Source organism: Anoplophora glabripennis, unplaced genomic scaffold (assembly GCF_000390285.2).
Source record: "Anoplophora glabripennis isolate ALB-LARVAE unplaced genomic scaffold, Agla_2.0 scaffold484, whole genome shotgun sequence".
Lineage (NCBI taxonomy): Eukaryota > Metazoa > Arthropoda > Insecta > Coleoptera > Cerambycidae > Anoplophora > Anoplophora glabripennis.
The window spans coordinates 171740-195335 of NW_019416569.1; the positions used below are offsets into that span (position 1 = coordinate 171740).

General features: G+C 31.7%; 3 protein-coding genes across 6 annotated transcripts in view; all 3 read left to right on the forward strand.

Annotated features, from left to right (window-relative positions):
• Window positions 1-604: 604 nt before the first annotated feature.
• On the forward strand, window positions 605-19246 carry LOC108912964 (protein quiver). 3 transcript variants are annotated; one of them, XM_018718396.2, is made up of 5 exons: window positions 605-839; window positions 1063-1104; window positions 6757-6804; window positions 9600-9746; window positions 16470-19246. In XM_018718396.2, the coding sequence occupies exons 1-5, from the start codon at window positions 812-814 to the stop codon at window positions 16682-16684; spliced, it is 480 nt and encodes a 159-aa protein (XP_018573912.1). In that variant the 5' UTR covers window positions 605-811; the 3' UTR covers window positions 16685-19246. The 3 variants fall into 3 exon arrangements, with proteins under 3 accessions (XP_018573912.1, XP_018573914.1, XP_018573913.1); XM_018718398.2 differs by lacking the exon at window positions 6757-6804; XM_018718397.2 differs by lacking the exon at window positions 1063-1104 and having other exon boundaries at window positions 16470-16684.
• Window positions 19247-19582: 336 nt separating this feature from the next.
• LOC108912952 (NAD kinase 2, mitochondrial) lies at window positions 19583-21936 on the forward strand. Its single transcript, XM_018718382.1, has 6 exons — window positions 19583-19625; window positions 20331-20604; window positions 20661-20871; window positions 20930-21097; window positions 21156-21423; window positions 21481-21936. The coding sequence occupies exons 1-6, from the start codon at window positions 19586-19588 to the stop codon at window positions 21711-21713; spliced, it is 1194 nt and encodes a 397-aa protein (XP_018573898.1). The 5' UTR covers window positions 19583-19585; the 3' UTR covers window positions 21714-21936.
• Window positions 21937-22582: 646 nt separating this feature from the next.
• LOC108912954 (acidic leucine-rich nuclear phosphoprotein 32 family member A) overlaps window positions 22583-23596 on the forward strand; it is a 35735-nt gene continuing 34721 nt past the window's right edge. For both annotated transcript variants that reach the window (XM_018718386.1, XM_018718387.1), the window contains exons 1-2: window positions 22583-22812; window positions 22971-23036. In XM_018718386.1, coding sequence (XP_018573902.1) covers window positions 22730-22812; window positions 22971-23036 — 149 coding nt within the window. In that variant the 5' untranslated portion in view covers window positions 22583-22729. The remainder of the gene's footprint in view (window positions 22813-22970; window positions 23037-23596) is intronic.

Below are 23596 nucleotides of genomic sequence, written 5' to 3' on the forward strand. Positions count from 1 at the left end.
AGGTGTCCCAGAATAACGTGTACAACGGAAGACCACAGATTCGTGGACTCAAAATACGCAGATCTAGGCTAATTCACCTATATCCGAAATCGCATAGTTTGGCCGCTAGATGGCCTCAAAGTTGGTGAAAATTTTTTGAATTTTGTAAATAACTCGAACACCTATTAATCGATTTTGATTATTTTTTGGGTGTGGACTTTTGCTTTCGATCTACACATTTTGGTGAATTAGCCTAAACTGCCTATTTTGAGTCCACGAATCTGTGGTCTGCCGTTGTACACATTATTCTGAAACACCCTGTATATGTTTCAATAGCTCACTCTGTATACGGCAAACGCCGCATGAACCTACGAACCAACGCATGCGCTTGCTGCGTTCCCAAATTCAAAATCGCCTTCTGATAATATACAAATAAAATTTTCGATAATATATAAGGAGACATTTTTGGTCGTAAGTAATTGTTTGTGTGATCTGTGCGTAAGTAGAACGTTTGAAATAGTTTAAAGAATATACTTCAACCAAAGGAAGGTCTGGGGAGAAAGAGACGGGAAGAGTCCGTCAGATCAATATAAGCCGTCGCAGTAACGTGGTTGTTGCAGTTTTGTTCAATACCTATCACAAAATAATTCCCGTTAAAACGTGCAAAATGAATCTAATACGCAAGCCAGACTTGAATACTATTAAGAAACAGCCACCGTATCTAACATGAAACCCATAAACTATAGTGATTAACATTTAAAACCACCCTAGCTAATTAGGTACCTGAAATAAATGTGATTGTGTTTTACCTTAATTTTAGACAATTCCCAAGATGTATAAAATCATATTGGCTTCCTTAGGTAATATAAAGTTAAATTATTTTGTTTAATACTTTCTGTTGACTAAAATGAGTACCATAAACATGATTTAGAATTACTTGATATATGGAGAAATTGAAATTCGTAATACTAAAATAGATTTAGTTAGAAGTATCTTAAAATAAACCACATAAATAGGTATAGATATAAAAATAATTTTCGCAATTTCGCGAATTTTTTAATGAGAATATTAACTTTATTGCAGTTTATTTTGTATCTTTTGGAAGTTCTCAGTGGGAGTGTGCTCGTGAGTAAAATATAATAACTATTTCTGTAATTTTGCTTGAAGTAATTATTACTAATACTTATTTAGATTTTTTATAGTAAATTAGTTAAAATTTTTCGTGGAATCTACAATAACAAATTATCAAAAATTTAAACATTACAGTTCGAATGTAAAATACAACCCTTTGCAAAGTTAACCACATTTTTCTATTACTGTACATATTTTATAGTAGTATTTTGTATATAAAACCATTAAATTTAATGCATATTCCAATCTTAAAAAGCTTTGCCGCCACTTAGATTCCTTGAGAATGTACATAAATACAAATTACCAATTCGAATCCAGATTCACGCGAACCTATGTTCGCTAACAATGTTTACGAACAATATCAGCAGTTTGAATTTTTACTAAGAATCGTACTAACATTTGCAAGCTAATAACATTGTCTGTACAAAATTTAGAATACTCCAAGTTCACTCTGACGTGAACAATGTTAATTAACTCTGTTCGTTAACAGTGGTCGCGAATAATTGTTCGAAAAGTTTTAATTTTTGCTAACAATAACATTCGTAACATCATTCGCTAGCAAATTCCTATATTATTTTGTAATGTTATTATAGTCTTTCCGAAGTCAGTTGAACATGTAAAAAAACTCCTGGCAATAAAATTTAATGACTTTCATAGGTGTCCCTAAAAATGTTTTCTGCTAAAGGTACAAACTTATAATAATTTGTATTATAATGTGTAGAAAATTTCTATTATATGTTTATTTGGCCAACAACAACAAATTTAAATTACCTAAATCACACCAAATTCCGCATTGCTGTACTGCACTGCTGGGCAATTTGTCAACCACTTGTCAACACCTGAGATTTATTGCCCAGTGGCCCAATGCAGCTATGTTTGTATTTCGTTTGCCCGCGATCGCATTCTTCAGCTGGGCGTATACATTTCTACCAGCTCCACATTTAGTTCGATCAGACTTGTATATGGGTATGGCTAAATAAATCTGGGAACAAATTTTTCAAATATTTCAATGCCGAGTTGCTGCGTCAGCGACCGAACCTAGTACACACTGTCAACCTATTGGTTCTTCAATTGATATCGGAAAGACTATACAATTTTTGTTAAGTGCCTCTTCGGGCCTTTTCTTATACAAAAAAATTATATGTATACACAAGAAAATGCGGGTTTCGGACGGTGAAATAATTTAACTGAGTGAATATTCGGAAAACATGATTGCCTGGTCGTCCGCTGGTACGGCAATGGGGCCTAGAATAACGTCTCATTTCCATAATTGGAATCGAACGATATTAAGTGGAATAGGCACAAAAAATATACTAATATTTCCTTCGAAACGACCTGGTACTAGTTGAAACGGGAACAGTTTTTTTTTAACAAATCTAATTTTGTTTTTAGCAAGATAAGCAGATTAGACACAGGGTGGTCACCCGAAAATTTCCTGCCACCTTTTCCTTCGTTACTGTTCGAGGAACGAAAAAATATGTAAGAATAAAAGTTGTAGGGATTTTAAAAATTTGTATGGCCCTTGCACCACGAATATAATTGAATGTAGTATTTCCGAGATGTAGGTCTGAGTTAATAATATTTTTTTAAATGGAACACGCTGTATATTTAAATCATTGAAAAGACCTTTGCGCTTTTCAAAGATATGTAATGCTTATCTTTAAAGTCTCCGAAATTAACATATTTGTTATTATTGTGTAACAAGTCTTAGTGGCTCATAAAGCGTGGTATCTTGTGAATAAATGTTTTTCTATATACATATAACAAAATATTAAATAAACTAACCGTTCTTAATTATGAATACCATTTTTAACAAACGAACACTATTTTACAATTCGCCATATTCGTTTAATATTATTACCAACCCGTTTTCTATTTTCTATTTTTAACATTTTGTTGCCTCTCATTTGGTATTGTTGTTCCAGAAATATATTTTAAAGGAAAAGTCCTAAGAAATTACACAGGATGATTTAGTCATAATGTCATTAATTTTAAGGAAAAAGAGGGGAAAATTAGTAGAATTCAAATACGTGACTAAAAAAATTTTAAAATGCATATTTACGCTGAAAAAAAATATTTTCAAATCATTATTTAAACCCCTTTTCGGACCGCTCCTGACCGCTGGCCCACAAAGGTTTATCGAGAGTGAATCTTGACCTACCGTATTATTCGGTCACTAACCTAATTTTTACTGCGTTTTTAATGCGTAATGAACGACAAGGAGTAAACAGATCTTTTTACCTAGAAACATGCATAAATAAGATATTATTTTCAATTTTCAATTAATTATTCAGTTTGTAGTACGTATACGTAGCTTTTCAAAGAGTAGTATGGCACCTACCTATTTAAAATGACGGTACGGCTAAAACAACACTCATCTGTCCATAGCACTTGATAGCATAGAACTGATCGCAAAATTCATGTCGACTGGAGAAATCAGCTGTTTCTCTTCAACGTTCAAAGGTTCTGTGGTCCGCTGGCGCGTTCCTGGTCAGAAGATGTGATGCGACGTAGGGCGCCGAATTAGCGGGAGTTCTAGGGTAATTTTCTTATCTTTTGAAAGATCGAGCAAATGTAATGTTTTGCCTGCCTTTATTAGGTCTTCCGAATACGTAGTTATAATTAATGACATTATGACTGAATTATCCTAAAAAATAAGTAGAACCAATTTTTTATTTTATTTAGTACAAATTAAATGAAAATGGAATTATTTCTGGCTGAATTCCTATATATTTTAACTAATTTGTCACTATATCGCATGTCTCTATGTCTTCAAACATTTTATTTTAGAAAACAGTTAAAGATATGTACGAGTATTATATACAAAATATTAATAAAAGCTCTTTTGACAGATTTTCCAATGGTGTACATGGTGTTCTACTTAAAAAAAAATATATGTGTATCTTGGAAATACGACATTGAACTGACATTGTGGTATCTGTAATTTTTTTTATTTTTAACTTTTTTCTTATCTCGAACAATAAGAGAAAAAGAGGAGAGGTGATCATTCTGTTGCAACTCTTTACGTCAATGGTTCAGGACCTTGCCAGAATGAACAAATTTTCTTTAAAAAAATTAATGTCAATACTTACACGTTTTAAAATATATTTATACCTAATTCAGACAGAAACTGAAAATCTGTTAGAAATATCTAATGAAATTCATTTCTGACAATCAAAAACTAAATAATTTAAAAAACAGCACTAAGTACCAAATGAAAATGTGATAAAGCCTTCAATAATGAGAACAACAAAAATACATTGCAATATTTTATTAGAAATTGTTTATATGAAGCAAATTATTTATTTAAAAATATTTGTTTGGAAGACTGATTTATTGCGTAACTTTGTTACCTCTTGTAATTTTTCGATAAAACCGATAGTTTTCTAGTAAAAAAAAAAATAGATGCGTCAGTGTTCATTAAAGGGGTAATGGCAAAAATTTGTAAAAATAAAGTAGGCGGATGTCATAACAAATAAATTGTTATTTATCATATTAATAAATTGACGCTTTCTGTCAACCAATAGTTAGTACCAATTGATTAATTTATTATCAGAATAATTATGCAAATGCTCCAAGTGTTTTTCGAATCCAGAAAAAATAGTAACGCTGCAGTAAGATTATACCATCAAAGATATCCAAACCGACCGATTCCTCATAGACAAACATTGGCCTCGGTGGAAAGAAGGCTTCGCGAAAGCCCAATCGTGAGGGTGCCGGAAGAAGGCGTAATATCCGAACTGTTGAAACTGAGGAAGCTATACTGGAACATCTAGAACAAAACTGTTGTACAAGCACAAGACAGGTGTCCAGGCAACAGCAAGTTTCTCACAGTCTCGTGTGGAATGTAGCTCATGAAAATCTTTTATACCATTTTCACCATCAACCCGTGCAAGAATTGAATAACCCTGATTTACCTAACCACGTGGATTTTTGTCAATGGTACATTAATATTTCCAGGCATGACTTAAATTACCTAATGAATATACTTTTCACCGATAAAGCAAATTTTCCTAGAGTAGGTGCAGTAAACCTTCATAATGTTCATTCATGGTCGGAAGAAAATACTCATGAAATATTTGTTTCAAGATGTCAACATAATTTCTGTTTAAACGTTTGGATGGGAATTGTAGGAAATATTATTCTTCCACACAGGCTTGGAGCGGCCGAGTATCTTAGATTTATGAACGAAAATATTCAACATTACTTGAGGATGTACCCCTCGGTACACGTCGGGTGATGTGGTATATGCACGATTAGGCGTCTACACATAGTACACTTGCCGTTAGAGAATGGTGGTCGTGGTCGTGATGCCCCTGTTTGTTGGCCTACACGTTCACCTGACCTAACGCCTATGAATTTCTTTTTGTGGGGACATAAAAAGTATTGTTTATGAAACTCCTGTTACCTCCTTAGAAGAACTACGCTTAAGAATAAATATTTCAGGCAGCAGATAACCTTCGCAATAACCAAGAACTGTTTGTGTTAGTGCATTATAACTCCAACAGACGTATTAGGTTAGGTTATGCTTGCAGCAAAATGGAAATTATTTCGAGAATATTCTTTAAATTTAATTTTGCATTTCTTGTGTTTCGTTTGTATTAAATTTTATTTCAGATAAATAACTTGACCTAATACATGTCCCATAATAATAAGTTATCATACATTTTTCATTAATTAATAGCAAATTATTCTTAATGTTATTATTAAATTACCAGCTTATTGACAGAAAGTGTCAATTTATTAATATGATAAATAAATTTATTTGTTATGACATTCGCCTACTTTATCTTTCCAAACGAACGATGACGCATCTATTTTTTTTACTAGAAAACTATCGGTTTTATAGAAAAATTACAAGAAGAAAAAAATTGCTTAATAAATCAGGCTTCCCAATAAATATTTTTAAATAAATAATTTGCTTCATATAAAAAGTTTCTAATAAAATATTGCATTTAAGAGGGTATATCGGCTATGATTACATTATTTTACAATTTCAACATTATCAGGTGTGTTTTATTATAATTGTTTTAGATATATAATTTTAAATTTTTATTTTAGATAACAATTTATTGGCCGTTTATTGGTTATTGCAGGTATAATTCAATGCTAGTTTGGGCACGTAGCCTAAAGAATCGTTGTTTCTCACAATATCTGCAGTTAGGAATTTTGTCTGTGAAGTTAGGTATCTTCCACATTCTAGATTTCTGTTATCGAAGACTGGACTTCATTTAATGAGAACTTTTTAGAAAAAAATTTAAATTGTTTGAATTAGCTGAATGCCTTTAAAGTAGATTAAGAAATAATAAAATAATATCGATTTCACTTTGATTCATTAGAATTTTTAATATCTTAATAACTTAATTATGTAATATTAAACTTAATAACACAGTAAATGTATTGAACTGTTTCTTGCCTTTCTAACACATCATTCATACTCACTATTCATCACAATTAAAATTCCATTCGGAAAAATGTGGTTAAATTGGGCATAAATAACGAATGAAGTAAAATCAGTGAGGTTCCCTTATTTTGTGATAAACCGAAATGCTCATAAACGATCGCGAGGATGAGTACAACATTTAAAAAACACAACAAAATTTAATGCAAAACAATAATTAATATGATATATGCTTTATTTTTCAGTGATAATATTGCTAGCTATAACAACAGTTTGTAAAGCTGAATGCCAAAGTAAGTTTGTTATGTATGCATTTGTTTAATGTGTTATCTATGTGTTAATAATAATTGTTTCTAACAAATAAGTTTAGATTGCTTTCATGTCTACAATTTTTCTCTAGATTCTATAGTTTACAGCTGAGTGTAGCTCCAGATACTCTTTTTGATCATGTACATACAAAACACACAAAATTACTTGTGGTGGAAATTTTAACTGGAGTATTTTCGTAAGCTCTAACGATAACACTGCATACATCATACTGTATTATTCTTGTAAATAATGTACATAAGCTTGTACGAAAATGCAGCTTCAGTGGTTCACAGTAAAGAATAAATTAAGTTACGTCAATTGTTTCTTTCAAATTTGACTTTTAAAAGTGGTCGTTGAAAGGACCACGAAAGTTTCGTACCCATCAGTCCTCATCAGTGCAGTATAACGTCGCACTGATTGTAATTACGTAGTTATAAATATTTTCCATTAGATCAAAGTGAATAGCAAAGCGACAGATAAACTGATCGAGCTAATTCATTTTCCACGAAAGTGCTGCCAGGACCGGTGACCCAGATTACCCTTGCACTACTTGAGACTACATAACTGAAATCAATAACAGGATTCAATTCAGAAGTTGATTTGAGTTACCGTAAACAGAAATTAATGTCGAGGGTCATTGCCAAAATGTTAGATACGAATATAACTTTTGTTTTTGAAATTTATTAAATTAATTAAAGATTTACTTAACTATGTTAAATAAACACCGCTATTACACTTTGTCAACGTTTTTGTCATTTTTATTAATATATAATATTAATTTTTCGTTTTCATATAAGATACACCACAAAGTTAATCAGTTGTAATATATTTTTTTAAGAATCAGTCAAGTTATTTTCCTAATCGTACACATCTACATCTTATAAAAGTTCTTACTTATTTCAACAACTTATATTAAAGAAGTTTTTCGATATATTTTCCCGTCCAAAAAATATTTCAAATCAAAATGGAATTTTAATAATTTTTCGCCTGCGGTTTCCCATTCGCTCTTTCCGTTTTCACTGTTCTGGGTCACCCTGTACATAAATACATATAAATATAAAATTGAGAATATTTTCTGTTTTAAAGATGAAATTAGAAAACAAACTTTCAGTGTACTATAAATGGATGGCAACAAAATTCACTTACTTTAGTAATAAGTAATAATATTTCACTTTTTAGATATCTTCAAAGACAATAAAGGTACAGTAGAATTTTCACGTAATGGCTGTACATATTTTTTAATTTATTCTGTACTGTCTACTAACCACAATTATCTAGTCTGCTTCAATCAAACATCTCTCTTTTTTACTCTCACAAAATTAACATTTTTAAAAACAAATATAGCATTTTGTTACCATTATCTAAAAAATGTTTTCGAAATAACATAATTGACACAGACTATTCAGGGAATTCAAATTCGCTTCTATCTAGAGATTTTGATTTTATTAATAACCATACTGAAATAAAATCGAAATACTAAATTCAGCATGACAATATAGCATACAAAAAACTTGCTTTAGGAGTGACATATATTTAAATATAATATTTTGTAAATTTATAAACTTTCTACCTCGTAAACGAAGTCCTATTTATTAGAATGTTTTTCGAAATTACAAATTATACTTTTATTTAAAACATGTCGCAAATAAATTAGCCTACCACATATAATGGTTTCGATATCACTTTTCATTAGGAAAAAGATGATTTACTGAAAACCATTTCTTCCATTTTATGGCAAATATACATACCATATACAGTCCGAACAATATTTGTTGAAAGAATTCCAAAAAAAGAATAAGCCAATAAAGTTCTGTTATTGAAACTATTGTAACAATTTACCACGTTAAGGGCGTGCCTCAAGGGTGATTCTCAAACGGTGACCAAAAATGAAACCTCGTATTCTTTGGTGAATTTTTGGGAAGTCTTTCATATGAAGTTTTTATCTAGGACGCTTCGTTAAAAAGATACAGGGTGTTAAACTTAAAAAAATGTTTTTAATTTTTTTAAATAATTTAAAAATTAGTAAGTGAAATAATTTGAAATTGGGTATGTATGTAAACATTGCCCAAAGTCTGAAGCCTTCTCCGAAAAGTTAGTGTTCTAGATAAAAACTTTATACGGAAGGCTCCCCTTAAAATTTACCAAAGAATACAAGGTTTCATTTTTGGTCATCGTTTGTAAATAAGGTAGATTTTCTGGATTAAAATGTGTTTTTATTTCTTTTGCAGTACAACAGTACAAATAATGAATAAATTAGAAGATAATACAATTATAAACACCCTGGTACAAAAATAGGAATAAACAAAAAATTGTCTTAAAATAATTGTACACGATAACACGATACTCTTCGACAGGGAGTTAAATTCCCTTCTTTTATTTTTCACCTCCATTGATTTATTTTGAAATAACACACTTACACTTACGAATAAACACACCTTTGTAACTGCAAAATACAATATGCACTGCAAGCGTCTACGGTGAGCGCCACGCCGCCAATGTCTTTCTACCTCGAGTGCCGAATGCGTATAATACCAAGAAAGTGGCGCAGGGGTCTTCTTGGAATTCTACCTCAACAAATAACGTACGGACTGTATTTAGTCAAATTCGTAAATGTCATACTCTAGTAGATAGTGAATAGGAACAATCCCCTACCCCGCACTTAAAATTTTCACCACTCATGTACAATAACACATATTTTTAACACAACTAGCATGTTAACAAGTGATTAGTGGTAGTCGCCAGTCTTTGGGATAAAGTAAATTCCGTGTCCGTGTTCCAGCGAGGCAGATCTACTGCTACGAGTGCGACAGCTGGTCGGATATGAGGTGTAAGGACCCCTTCAACTATACCGCCCTCCCGAGGGATCAGCCGCCCTTGATGACGTGCAACGGCTGTTGCGTGAAGATGGTGCGCAACGCCAAATCGCGTAAGTTAAGTTTCTGATGATCCGTCCCCGGATCTCACCTTAACTAAAGTCACGAAAAAGTATTAAATTGCACATCACTTTAAATAGTTTATTTCACTAACGGCCATTTTGTTAAATGAATTTTAATTCGCGTTTTTTCAAGTGTAGCCCCCTTCCGCACAAGCCTTCGGCTTTTGGATTTGGGGGTTGTCTCATTTCTGTGGTGTGTTTTATGTTTATGTTTAATTGCGATTTAACTAAGCCTAGTTTGGTTGTTAAGGTATGAGACAACTGATTGGCTGTTGCTACGGGACTTAGTTAGATCCAGTTTAAATCTTTGATAAATCGATCCCAAAACAAAATTCAAAGGTATCACCCCAAATTTTTCAATTGAAGCCTAAAACTAGCGGATTTATAAAAAATATATGGCCTTTAGAAAAACATATCACAGGTTTGGTTTTCCAAATTCCGGTGCAGAAACTGATATTTTAACCTTTTTTTTTTTCGTAATTTTCATACATAGTGGTCCAAATGCTCAACCTAGCCGGAAGAAAGTCATAACTCGCTTTTGAAAAGCCGCATTGACATGAAACTTTGCACGTTCATAGATTTTATCAATAAAAACACTCACCAAAAAAATGGGCACAATCTGTAAAATGGGCGTGGCAGATTTTTTATTAAATAAATAAAAACAAATAATATACCTGTATTTATGTAAAACATTATTTATTTATTTATCTAAAATTTCGAATTTTTATCACAAATTTTAATCTACATTAATAGGAGCTATAGAAAGAAATAATGTTTTCAATTTAATGAAATGTGAATATATATTTAATCCAAATATTCAAAATGTTAAAGGCAAGTGAAATGTAAAGGCAAATCAAAGATAACTGAAAATTATTCAAAAAACAACGGCCTGTGGCGAACAAATACAACAAATCGAAAAAGACAATATGTTTGCTTTAATCTGATTCACTTTCTGAATCGAGGAACGACTCTGGTATAGAAGCATCTGAAAGTAACGCAATAACCAAGCATCAAATAGTTCCCTCTTAGTAATGGACATTTTAAACTGTAAATCAAATAAAAAGCATTTAGGCAAAAACTGGCAGCTAATTTTGAAAACATTGACAAGCTACAATCATACAGATTACAAAAACACAAATAATAAAATTAAAATTTTATAAATTCCCATTTAAAACTCTAATTGAATTTGGACATTGAACAAAATGTTTACATATAAGACACACACGTACAAAACTGCATTTTTTTTTCTAAACAAAACATTTTATTTGAAATATAAAAATAGTAAAATTTGTTCCTACCTTCGTTAAATTAATTTCAGCAAAAAATTATTTTAAAAAATTTGTTCTTATTTTTTCACGACTACTTTAATTACGGTACTAAATATCAACTGAGCTATTAATAGAAAAACAAAACAGCAATTACTTGTGTTTAAAACAAGAAAGCAAACCTGAAACAGAAGTTAAATAAATAAAAAATGTACCGTTATGCACTGCGGGCACTTGTCAACTTATTATCAAACAAAATATTTAGTTTCGAAATAATAAAAAAAAATTACTTTCTTCCGGCTAGGTGGAGAATTTGGACCACTGTGCGCTGGACTGAAACAACCGCGCACATTAGCCGCCAGCGCATACACACTTCGCGGTGCTTCGCTGATCTATGGTGCTACGGCGTGCATTGTGGTCAAATCTCATAATACATATAAGAGAAAGGCGGGAAATTTTATCAAGAAGGCTATTATCCCAGATAAACAAAACAATTTTTTTTCTTTTAAATGACAAATAAATATAAATGAAAATAAGTAAATAATATGTTTAAGCACCTAATTTTCGCAGCATATGCTCAAATCCTCATTTCTTCCACTGCTGTTGCTTCATGAACTCCCTTACCTTATCTTATTAACGTCCATGTTCTGCCGAGTGTATTGGCGTTCAATGTTCACATAATCTCTTAAATGTTAAACCAATCTTACAAAGATGTTCATATTTGGTACTTATAGGTCGGGATAATCCATCTGATATTGTCTTACAACCGCGCCATTTGCTTTCTTATAAAAAGTTCTAACTCTTTTTTTCCTTGCCACATAAAGACTATAGTGTCACGGAACACTAAAATAAATAACTTTGTAAGGTTATACATTTACACTAGAAAGACACAAAATTATATTTTGATTCCAGTAAAAGGTCAAACGCAACGCGTCGCGAAATTACTTACCATATTAAGAACACCTCATAGACCGATAAACTAAAAACTAAAATAAATGTTTACCATTTGTTTGTTTTTTGCCTATCTACCAACCTGCCGCCATATCATACAGGGATGGCCAGAAGTATGGAATAAAATTCATATCTTTTGAATGAGTTAATTTTTTTTAAAACGCCAAAACACGTTTACTGATTTTGATTTTTTCCCATCTTTCGGTTATATAATAATTCATTTTTCTTCAACCCCCTAACCCCCAGCTACCCCTACTTTTTTTTTCAAATGGAAACATAACTCGTTGAAAAGCTTATAGAAAACCGAATCCAGCCATACCAAATAAACAAGTTTTATTTTTTCAATAGCAAGGTATTTAGGGTTGTATAAAACACCTACTTAACAAGTGAAATAAAATTTAATTATCTTAACTGTTATCCTCCATGAATTTGCACAGAATAAAATAAAGAATTTGAAACTGTACCTATCATTGCTAACGCAGAAAAGATATCTTTTTTATGTTGCGTTTTTTTGGTACCACTTACTTGCCAAGCTTTCTGGTTAATTTTTCGCCTTAGTTGTAAATTGGAGTGTCAAAATTATTTACTGAATTGCAATGGTATTGTCGGAAAGGCAACGCATCGAAATCTTGATATTGCTTGGATGTGGAGACAAAATAAGAAGTCAGGCTGAAGTGCGCGATTTATTTAATGCTAAATATCCCGAAAACCAAATCTCGCAAGGGACAGTTAGTAAAATATTTCACAAATTTGAGGAACACGGTACAGTACAGACTTTGCCCAAAACTGGACGGGGTGCTTTGAATGAAGAAAAGAAATTAGACATTGCATTAGAACTTGTTGAAAATCCTCATACTTCAACTGTTTCATTGGCCCGCAATCACGATGCTTCTCGAACTGCAATTCGAATGTTTCTGAAACAAGAGAAATACCACCCCTATAAGGTATGTCTTGTCCAAGAGCTTTTGGAAGACGATTATGATAGGCGATTACAATTTTGTGAGGAAATGATGAAACGGTGTGACGACAATAATGGTTTTCAACGAGACGTACTTTTTTCGCATGAAGCTACGTTTTATTTGAATGGAGTGGTTAACAGGCACAACTATCGCTTTTGGTACCAGGAAAATCCACACTGGACATGCGAATCGCATACGCAGCATCCACTGAAAGTTAATGTATGGGCAGGTATCATCAACAACAAAATCTTTGGGCCCATTCTTTTTTGAAGAAAATCTTACTGCCGCACGCTACCTGGATTTCCTAACATTTGACCTAGCTGTGATTTTCCTTCATGAAATTGATCCATATATACCGAATGAAAGAATTTGGTTCCAAAAAGATGGCGCTCTCCCACATTTTGGTATTGATGTTCGAAGATATTTAGATGAAACGTTTCCAAATCGCTGGATTGGTAGACGGGGTACAGTTGAATGGCCGCTAAGATCCCCCGACTTAACACCCCTGGATTATTTTCTTTGGGGATATTTGAAAGAAAGAGTCTACCAGGACAGACCGGATAATATTGAGAATTTAAGGAACAAGATTAGGGCGGAGATGCATAATTTACTAACTGAAGTCATTCGGAATGATGTGGACAGCTTTTACTATCGTCTTGGAGAATGCCAAATAATGAATGGAGGACATTTTCAGCATTTGCGACATTGAGTTCATTTTTGTAAATTATCTAGTTGTTTCAATTTCTAAATGAAAAAAAAACTTGCTATTGAAAAAATAAAACTTGTTTATTTGGTATGGCTGGATTCGGTTTTCTATAAGCTTTTAAACGAACCCCCTCATGCCTTATGTTTCCATTTGAAAAAAAAAGTAGGGGTAGCTGGGGGTTAGGGGGTTGAAGAAAAATTAATTATTATATAACCGAAAGATGGGAAAAAATCAAAATCAGTTAACGTGTTTTGACGTTTTAAAAAAAATTAACTCATTCAAAAGATATGAATTTTATTCCATACTTCTGGTCATCCCTGTATAACTTAGGTGTAAAGTAAAAAGTACTTGCATTCTAGTCGTGCTAACAATGACCAAAACTATATTAGTCGAAGAAACGGATCGAACGGCGCCAAAAACGCGTTTTCATGTTAATCTCCACTACCTCCACCTCTTTTTTATGATGTACGTAAGTCGTGGATGATTCCGGAGGTTCTCAATAAGTTTTATAAATTCGATTATTACTCATTTTAAACACCGTTTTGCAGTTTCAACGATTCTGATTATTGAAAGTGCTTATTATTAATGCATTCTCTAACATTAAAGAATCCTCTCTAAATTTGTAAACACCCTATATACAAAAGTAACGCCTACTGTCATATATCCCACTAAATATTTTACCATTTAATATCACTCTAAAACTGTTTTAGTTACAGATATATTTAATACGTCTTTATTTGAGTATATTTCTTGAATATGTAAGAAAATTACATACATTAGAAAATGTAATAGTATATAGAGTACTAGACAGTGCCGCATTAAGGGGGCGGGCCTCACTAGATCGGGGGACTTCGGCAAGATCTGGCAAAATTTGTTTTTTTTTTAATCAAACCAAAAAGTGTTTATGTTTTGAAATTTTATATCGACAAGTTGCTGATTGTGTCTTTTTTTTAGGATCAAACAATTTTTTTTCTTTTTTTTTAGAAAGAGGGCCTGTGTAGAGCTTGTAGCCGCGGGCCTCACCATAGATTAATCCGGCCCTGGTACTAGATAGCAATTATCATATAAGAACATACAAAAGTTGGGTACTGTCAACCGAAATAGATAACCCAAAACTTATTCATAGTATTCAGAAAAACGTGTACGAATATTTCACCAATAATATTTTTATACTTTCTAGTTACATCTCAAAAGAATAGGTAATTTATTTTACCTTTGTCAATGTTTACGTAACTATATAACAGCTTAATAAGCTGTGACTATATTATTATATATACAGGGTGTCGCACTTAAATGTGATACAAGCCTGTAGCTTCTTTATTTTTTGACCGATTAAAATTTTTTTTTTTAGAATGTAGGATAAAAAACTATCTAACTGTAATAGTGCTGTTTTTATTAATGCAATTCACGGCCAACTAGGACGCATTTTTCTGACGTCAACACAACTAATTGATATTAGCGATTTTTTCCCAAAAAAACAGATTACGTATTCTCATTCAGCATCCCTTAAAATGTCTTATCACCAAATTTCATCAAATTCGACACATCTTCAGACGAGCACTAGTTGGCCGTGTATTGCATTAATACACAAAACATAAAAACAGCAATGTCACAGTTAGATAGAGTTTTTTTTAGCCGGCATTCCAAAATAAAAATTTTTTAAATAGACCAAAAAATAAAGAAGTTACAGGCTTGTATCATATTTAAGCGCGACACCCTGTATATGGTGTAACAGCGACGTTCCAACAAACTTTGAAGATTGATTCCTCAAATACAATAGAAAACCGTTTTTAAAGCTCCAGTTTTCGGCTAATTATTCAAAAACCATTGAAGACATAGAACCTAAAGTTGGTAAAATACAGTTCCCCTCACATAGCAGTCCTAGATGTAAAATTTGAATAGAAACTAACCAGTGGCATTGAATTTGGGAGGTATCTGGAAAGATTCAACTTCAATATTAAATAGAATTTTCTCTTTCAAATTATAATAGAGCATTTTTAATAAAAGCTTTTGTACCTTTTAGACTTTTCTCACACCTTTAAATATCAAATCAAAAAGAGGGTGCATTTGATGTAGAATGATATGAAAATGGACTACTTTGCCACTACGCATCCTACCCTCAAAGCTCAACTAAATTTAGATTATATGTAAGTTGTTTGTCTCAGCTCTCGTGACATATCGTATACACCGCTAGTAAGAGCTGAAAATAATGCCGAGCTACATGCGGTTTTTTTTTTTCTTTGCCAGTAAACAATGACAGAGACAGAGGAGGTGTACTTAATCCTCCTCTTCATGTTCATATAATCTCCAACTCATGGATGCTCAGCTTAGCTCTGCTGAGGAACTTGTTAAGATATCAATCATCTGTTAAGTCTTGTGAAAATCCGAATGTTACTTTTCCGTAGCATGCTTATTTTCCAATTTGCATCAACCCTTTATATGTGCTGGCTGATGTAGCTACCTACATCAAAAAGCTTCACTATACCAAGTTTGAATCTCTTCACACTTCAATGGTACTTGATAAAAAAACGTTGTTTCTTGAATAATCTTTGAAGAAAACCTATAGGAATTGTTTTAGACAAATAATTTTACTGTTTTTTGTTTGTTTTAACGAAAGGATCAGCACTGGACGTTGCTGTTACACTCTATGTAAAGACACGACTGTAAAATCACTTTTGAACAACAAAATTTTGCTGTCTTTTTATCCAACTTGATACCGAAGACTAAAACCAAAGCCTATTATTGGAGCAAGCTTTCACTGAATTCAGAATCTAAGTCGAGGGTCGCTCCAATCTGCAAACCTTCATTTTAATCCTGCATATTATTTTTATAGCATACGAGGTGGTGAGAAGAACCTGCACGTCCCAGCTCCAGATCAACCTCTTCATGGTGGATCATGTATGCATGATGGAAAGTAGCGGAACAGGCCACATGTGCTTTTGTGAGGAGGATATGTGTAACAGGGCACAAAACACTCTGACTACCACCCAATTAACAACCTTACTACCCGTAGTGTCTGTACTTGTTCGCCTGTGCATGAATAGGTAGATACTAGATGGGCGGGTCTTAACAGAATGCCAACACTGACGCCCGTCGAAACATTGCTTCAAATTTGTGCCTCTGTCGAGTAGAGGTGACAAAGTAGTGACTATTTTCAGTCTTAGATACATTGGAATGCAATAAAATGTTTAAATTTTTCTCTCTAATAAGCTTCATGCATTGATGAAGATACTATACATTGGAATCCACAAACAGTGAAGGACTATACATATTTATAAATAAAATCCCAAAACTTCTCTACAGAAGATTTTGATCATTTTTGTCTATACAATAATAAAGGCCTTTGGTCAATTAATCCTAATTGAATTTATCTGGATCATTACTTTTTTATGTCACTTCCATAGTAAATTTCATCAGGATAAGAAAGAATAAATAATACAATACAGACACTATTCAGATGACACAACAAGACTACCTTCCTTTATAGTGTTTTTTTTTCCGAAGGTTTCATTTCTGAATTATAAGGAAATTCTTGTCAATTTTTGAGGCAATGTTAGAATCGTTGTAGTAAGTAGAAGTAGTAGAATTAAAGATATTTACACCTTAGACTTAGTAAAAAGATCAAAAGTTTTAAATACATATAGTGTAAGATTTAGGCTGATTAGTTGATAACACTTCTCAACATCCTATGCGTTGAGAAGCTAGTTTGACAATTAGATATTGCCCTATGGTTAATATGCTAATTAGAGGGTATAGAAGTGAACTTTTACTACTAATGTACTACCATGCCCCATTTCTTATTAACTTCCCTTCTCGATTCTCCATAAAAGGAGAAATAAAAAATATTATTTTTCCAGAGAAGAAACTTTGTACAAAATTGTAAATAATCATTATTTTGCTTTAAACATATAAGAATATATGTTTCAGTTAAATTTTAATAAAAACAGTGACATACAAAGGAATTCATTTAAACATTGTAGGAACCTATAGCAATAGCTTTTTGAAGTATCAAAGTTTTAAAAAATTATATGAAGAATTGTAAATTATGGTAAAAGAAATGATATATTATTCATGTACCTAACTAATAAATTTTATCTGCATACATTTTGAAGGGTTCCTGATATTCGTCTACTTTTAAATTTTTGCTCTAATATATATATAATACCTATTTATAAAATCATCAACTTTAAGAGAATTTTAATGATACAGTGCTAGGGTCTATAATGAAAGTTCTACCTTAGCAGATTGACAATGTTAGTGGCAATAATCGAAGATCACAATAACAAATTTAGACTAGTTACATATCTTTTACTATCTTTGTTTGAAAGACTTACCTATGTTGTAACAGCAACACCAGTTTTACTTGAGTGTGTATTATACTAGGAATAGTAAGGTAATAAGCATTATTACGCAAAGGTAGCATATCAACTAAGTGTTACACTGACCTAAATAATTATTGTTCATAAACTAATTGTTCATTTCTGAAAAAGAACTGATCACTATAAATCAGATACATAAGGTTTCGACGATAACTCAGTTTATTTTCAGAAATATTTTAAACATCTCTATATATAATTGTTATTCTAGATAGATGCTCAATTTTCCCATTGTATAAGTCCATCTATACATTAAATTATTTGTTAGTTTGTGGTATATGATCTGAAAAATGTATATTCTTCAAAAGTTATATTTAGACTTAGAAAGCATGTTTGCACGATTTGCACAGAACTTTAGCAAAAATCTGCAAATTGTGGCATGAAGAAAATAAAAGTAAACTCCACATAAAACTGTAGATGCAATAATATTTGTTAAAACATTTACCTTTCCTTAACAATTTTATTATACTTCATAGAGCTTATTTGGAGTTTACTATGAATTTTTGTTGTCATCTAAAATTTGATCGTTACACTCATTGCGATAGGTACAGATTTAAAATGAAGCACTGCCTGTTTAAATAGAATGTATAAATATGTTTGATAATTAAATATAATAAACTTGGCAAGTCCTAGAATCAATTTAATTTCAGTTGTTCTCTTAAACCAAAAATTTAATTGAAATCTATTTATTCCTACATAAGAATATATTTAGTTCCCTGTATAAAATTTGTGAAAGATATGTAGGGTTATCATGATAACATTATACATTAATAATCAAACGGGCAATGTTTTGCAATGCAAAAAATGGTTATGGCAAGCATTTCGTCAAATAAATGTTACAGCGATAGAGGCTTCCACCCATTTTAATGTCACTCTCGTAAATTCTGCACAAGTTTTAGTTTAACCACTGTATGAAAAAAAGTCTGTTATATGCATGATGAAAAGAAAATTGTGATGTTTCCATTACACGCTCCACCACCACTCTCCACCTCACAAAAGTAATTTAGGGCCTTTCTCGTTATTTACGTTATGTATGCTACTGACATTTCCCAATGGTACGACGTAGTACTCGATAACCCGATAAATTTTTCTTATATCGCGTAATATGCCGTCGAAGGGAAATGTCGGAATTCCAAGATATGTATATAAAACTGATATGTACATTACTATATAACTGTTAACATAGTTTTAAAAATCATATCAAAATGTAAAATAAATATTTACGATTTCCAAAGCTTATTTTTGTTGATGAAACCAGAATTTGATAACCAACAAATTACGAGATGCAACAACCTTAAGAATTCATACGCCAAATTTTAGGTTAAGTATGGTGGTTTGTAAGCAATTTACACCATTTGTGATAAAAAAGTAGTGCTAAAAATGTTCCACAATTATATTCTCCAGCTACATAGTTTAATTGATTTATACGTCTGATTAGACTATTAATTAAATAATCTTCAGGGGAAAACGATGTACGTTTTTTTGTGAAGTTCAAAGTGCGAAACGAACATAACCTATATATATAATTTTAATTTAGAATATTTTTTAAAAAGTTCACGTTTATAAATAAATAATGTATAGTCAAAAGTGTTTACTTAAAAATATTTGTTTAGGTAAGTAACAGCCTAGTTAAAATAGAACATTAAATATATTACCTAATTCTCATCACTTCAAAAGAAAATACATTTTCCAAGATCTGGAACAAAATTAATGCATACTCAACATTGCTTCATTTTCATATAGTAATGCTCATATCTATTGTACTGTACAATAACATAAAGCTAATTGCAACGAAAAAAATGTGCATTATTTATTTGTTTAAATTAAGAAAAAAAATAAAATTTTATCTAGGTTGGTATTACAAGCGAGATAAACATACTTAAGTATAGACAACACACTTTACACATTATAGCCAACATGAAAAAATTCAAATATGTAATTTTAAAAAATACTTCAATTAGATTAGAGGGTAGGTATGAATTAAGTACCTACTTTAAGTCATTTTCATTACTTTTAATTGGCAAATTGACGTTGCTGTAAGTGTCTAATTTCTAATGAAAATGTGTATGTGTATTGTAAAAAACATTTTCATATTGCTGATACAAGTTATCTTATTTCCTCTGAGAATCTTGAATAGTAGTATGTTGATTAAAAAATATAAGTAAATATTGTCAGTGTTAAATTAATTAAAAATTGAGTAATCAGTGCAGAATATAAACATTTCATCAGAATGTAATATGGCATAAATTAGTTATAATGTCTGGGTTTATATTCCAGAATAAGAGCTTTGGTAAATAAAATTTACCTTCATTTTTTAGGAATAAGTAATATTTTAAGTACATCGGTGCATAATTCCAATAAGGCAAAATCTATGAAGATAGACAAAGTTTTAGTTATTTCAAAATTATCTCGATATGAATTCGAAAAATATAAACATAAAAACTTGAATGATTGTGAACTAAAACAGTTACTTAAGAATCGAGGGACTGATTTTGAGAGGCTAATTCATTTTCACAACACACATAAATCATTTGAAGAAAATGTCATATCTACTTTAAAAAATATGGGAATTGATGTAGAGGTGGCCAATAGGTAAGTACAATACACACAGCTTAAACAAGTGTATATGTGTAATTAATGTCGCATAGATTGAACTGTGATGAAAATAAGATAGAAAAGGCTGACGTTATAATACCAACGGGGGGTGATGGAACATTCCTGTTAGCAGCTAGTAGAGTTAGGGATAACCAAAAGCCAGTGATTGGTTTTAATTCGGATCCAACCAGATCGGAAGGTCATTTGTGTCTCCCTAAAAAGTATTGTACTAACATAAGGGCAGCAATTGAAAGGCTACAAGCGGTAAAATATATTGGATGTAATAACGGAGGAGCTTAAATAAAATTGTGTTTATTTTAAGGGTGATTTTGAATGGTTATTGAGAAGTCGTATTAGAATCACAATGGTAGTTTGTGAAGAGAAAGACTTAGTTCCAAAGTACGTGCACGGAATCGAGTATGATAGCATTTGTCCCATTCGTCCAAACAATGGAAATGAAAAAGTTTTACCTGTTTTAGCTCTAAATGAGGTTTTTTCCCTAATACCATAATATTGGTCTTATATTTTGTATTACTATTTCTTTTTAGGTATTTATTGGAGAAACTTTGTCTGCCAGAGTGTCTCACCTACAATTAAGACTAAATGGTTCTACGGAAGTAACAAGTGTAAAGTGCTCCGGTGTTTGCATTGCGACTGGCACTGGTTCAACCTCGTGGCACTTGAGTATTAATAGACTACCGGTGCAAAGTGTTGCCGAATTACTAAGACTAATCGATATCGATGCAACTGAAGGGAAAGACAGCCTTGCAACAGTTCTAGCTGATATTTACAATAAAAACTTAATATTTTCACCAGGTAATTAAAAAAAAAAAACAGTGACTTACCTTAAATGAAAATAATAACCTATTTCAGATGATAAGAGAATGGGCTACACAATCCGTGACTTAATATCAGGTGGTGTTTGGCCTAATCCTAAAGGGATAAAATCAAGAGGATTTGCTACAAAAATCGAGGTTAAGTCAAACTGTTTTGATGCATCATTAGTAGTTGATGGAGGAGTATCATTCACTTTTAATGATGGAACTATAGCTTTACTAGAAATTCTTCCTGAAGATGCATTGAGAACGGTCGTCTTTAAAGACTAAAGAGAAAATGGATAAATAAAAATGAACATATTGGGATATTATGTAAGGAGAAATGGATTAATATTTGATATATCTTAATAGGTACCACAAATTTAAGTTCTGAATGTGTAAATAAAAATTTCAATGTATTGTGATAGATTTACACGGACCTGGTTTTTATTTTTTTTTAATATTAATTTTATATATTCAATTGTATTATGATAAATTTCAATAAAGATCTATTTTAAAATTGCTGTGAAAAATATATGGTCTAAGTTTAATCATTAAATTATTAAATAGATACGTTTAAAGGAAAAATATAGCAAATATTTAATAAGAAAGATATTAAAATGTGAGGGGCCGAAATCTGGAAAATTATAATACATAATCACATATTTTTTTTGGATACACAACACACAAGTCATACAACACGAAGAGCGGGGAGATATAGTGTTTACGAAGCCTTATAAGAACTAAAAGTCGGCATCTCGACTTTTACGCCTCCTACACACGGGACACGGGCGACACGGACGGTAGCCGACCGTCAGACCTGACGGCGACTTTCTGTGTGTAAAGAAAGATGTATTTAACTATGTGTAATTTAAAATTTTAGTAGTTGTTTTGCCGATTGTTTTAAATACCGATCGACAAAATACCGTCCGTGTGTAAGAGCCCTTAGTTTTTATACGGTTTCAACTATCTTCGTAAACACTATACTTATAACAAGTTCTAAAATAGCAGTTAGACAGAGTAAGAAGAAGAATAAGAGAATGTTTTTATTGAGATATAAAACAAAATTCACTAAAATCATTCCAAACAGAGACTAGATAGACAGCCAGACGTCAGACGTCAAAGTTCCGTTCTATTCAGCATTCAGTCGAGTTCATACTGCTTTCTTGGTTGGGTTGTGTTGTTTATTACTGCGCTGGTGTAGTTCGCGTGTGTTTTAAATGAAATATGTTCCAACTTGCCAATAAATTAATTAGTGTATAACAAAAATCACCAACCACAGGGACCAGGAATAATTTTATCTCAAAATGGCTAAGAGGTTAACCGAAGAAATGGTTATTGCCAGAACCAAAATATCAGATCTTTCCAAAATAAAAAGATTGAATTGTTGGTAAGTCATATTATAATTGACACAGAAAAATCATTTCACACCTTTGTTGTTCTAATGAAAGTTTAATTTACAAAACGAGCACCATTAAGTATAACATACCAATTAAATCAATTTTTGAAATTTGTTTTTGTGCATTTATTAATTAGGAATATTTATAGGGGTAGTGAACTCGTTGATGTTTCCCTTTTAAGGAAAATGCCATGTGTTGAAGTTCTATCATTAAGGTAAGAGAACTATTTTAATTTGATTCAACATAGTGTCCCATACACATTACATAAATCATTTTGTTTTTTTTTGTATTGCTTTGTTATAAGTTATAACACAGAACCGTAGGTATATGTATAATAAACGACAAATAATTAAGTTAAAAAAAAACTCATTAAGAACTATACATTGACTTAAAGTACTTAGGTAAATTAAAATTACCAAAATGGTCAGTCAGTCAACATAAGTGACTCATTAAAAATTGACCATCGAATATTTAAATAGACCAACTTTTTCCCTATATGTTAAATATTCCATTAAAATAATTTTCCTTAAATATGATCAAAGGTAATCATTTCATGTGGAGTTACTTTGAAAACTTTCAAACAAAGGGCAAAAGTATATGCAACGTAATTTTTCCAAAATCTGCTACCTTAGGTACCTATGTAGAACATGCAATAAAAAAAAACATTCATATCGTGCGTCCCAAAAGAATTTTAGAGAATATATTGATTCTTATTAGGCCACACTGTATATTTTTTGTTTCAACAACAATAATTATAGTTTTACGTTATACTAA

What these genes read in the sequence shown, in the direction of transcription:
- LOC108912952 (XM_018718382.1), top strand. Translation starts at nt 19,586, where the DNA reads ATGTATAGTCAAAAGTGTTTACTTAAAAATATTTGTTTAG. An exon ending in CAATTGAAAGGCTACAAGCG is followed by an intron (nt 20,872 to 20,929) that starts GTAAAATATATT and finishes GTTTATTTTAAG; the next exon opens with GGTGATTTTGAATGGTTATT. An exon ending in CTGTTTTAGCTCTAAATGAG is followed by an intron (nt 21,098 to 21,155) that starts GTTTTTTCCCTA and finishes ATTTCTTTTTAG; the next exon opens with GTATTTATTGGAGAAACTTT.
- LOC108912964 (XM_018718396.2), top strand. Translation starts at nt 812, where the DNA reads ATGTATAAAATCATATTGGCTTCCTTAG. An exon ending in AATCATATTGGCTTCCTTAG is followed by an intron (nt 840 to 1,062) that starts GTAATATAAAGT and finishes ACTTTATTGCAG; the next exon opens with TTTATTTTGTATCTTTTGGA. An exon ending in TTGTAAAGCTGAATGCCAAA is followed by an intron (nt 6,805 to 9,599) that starts GTAAGTTTGTTA and finishes TCCGTGTTCCAG; the next exon opens with CGAGGCAGATCTACTGCTAC.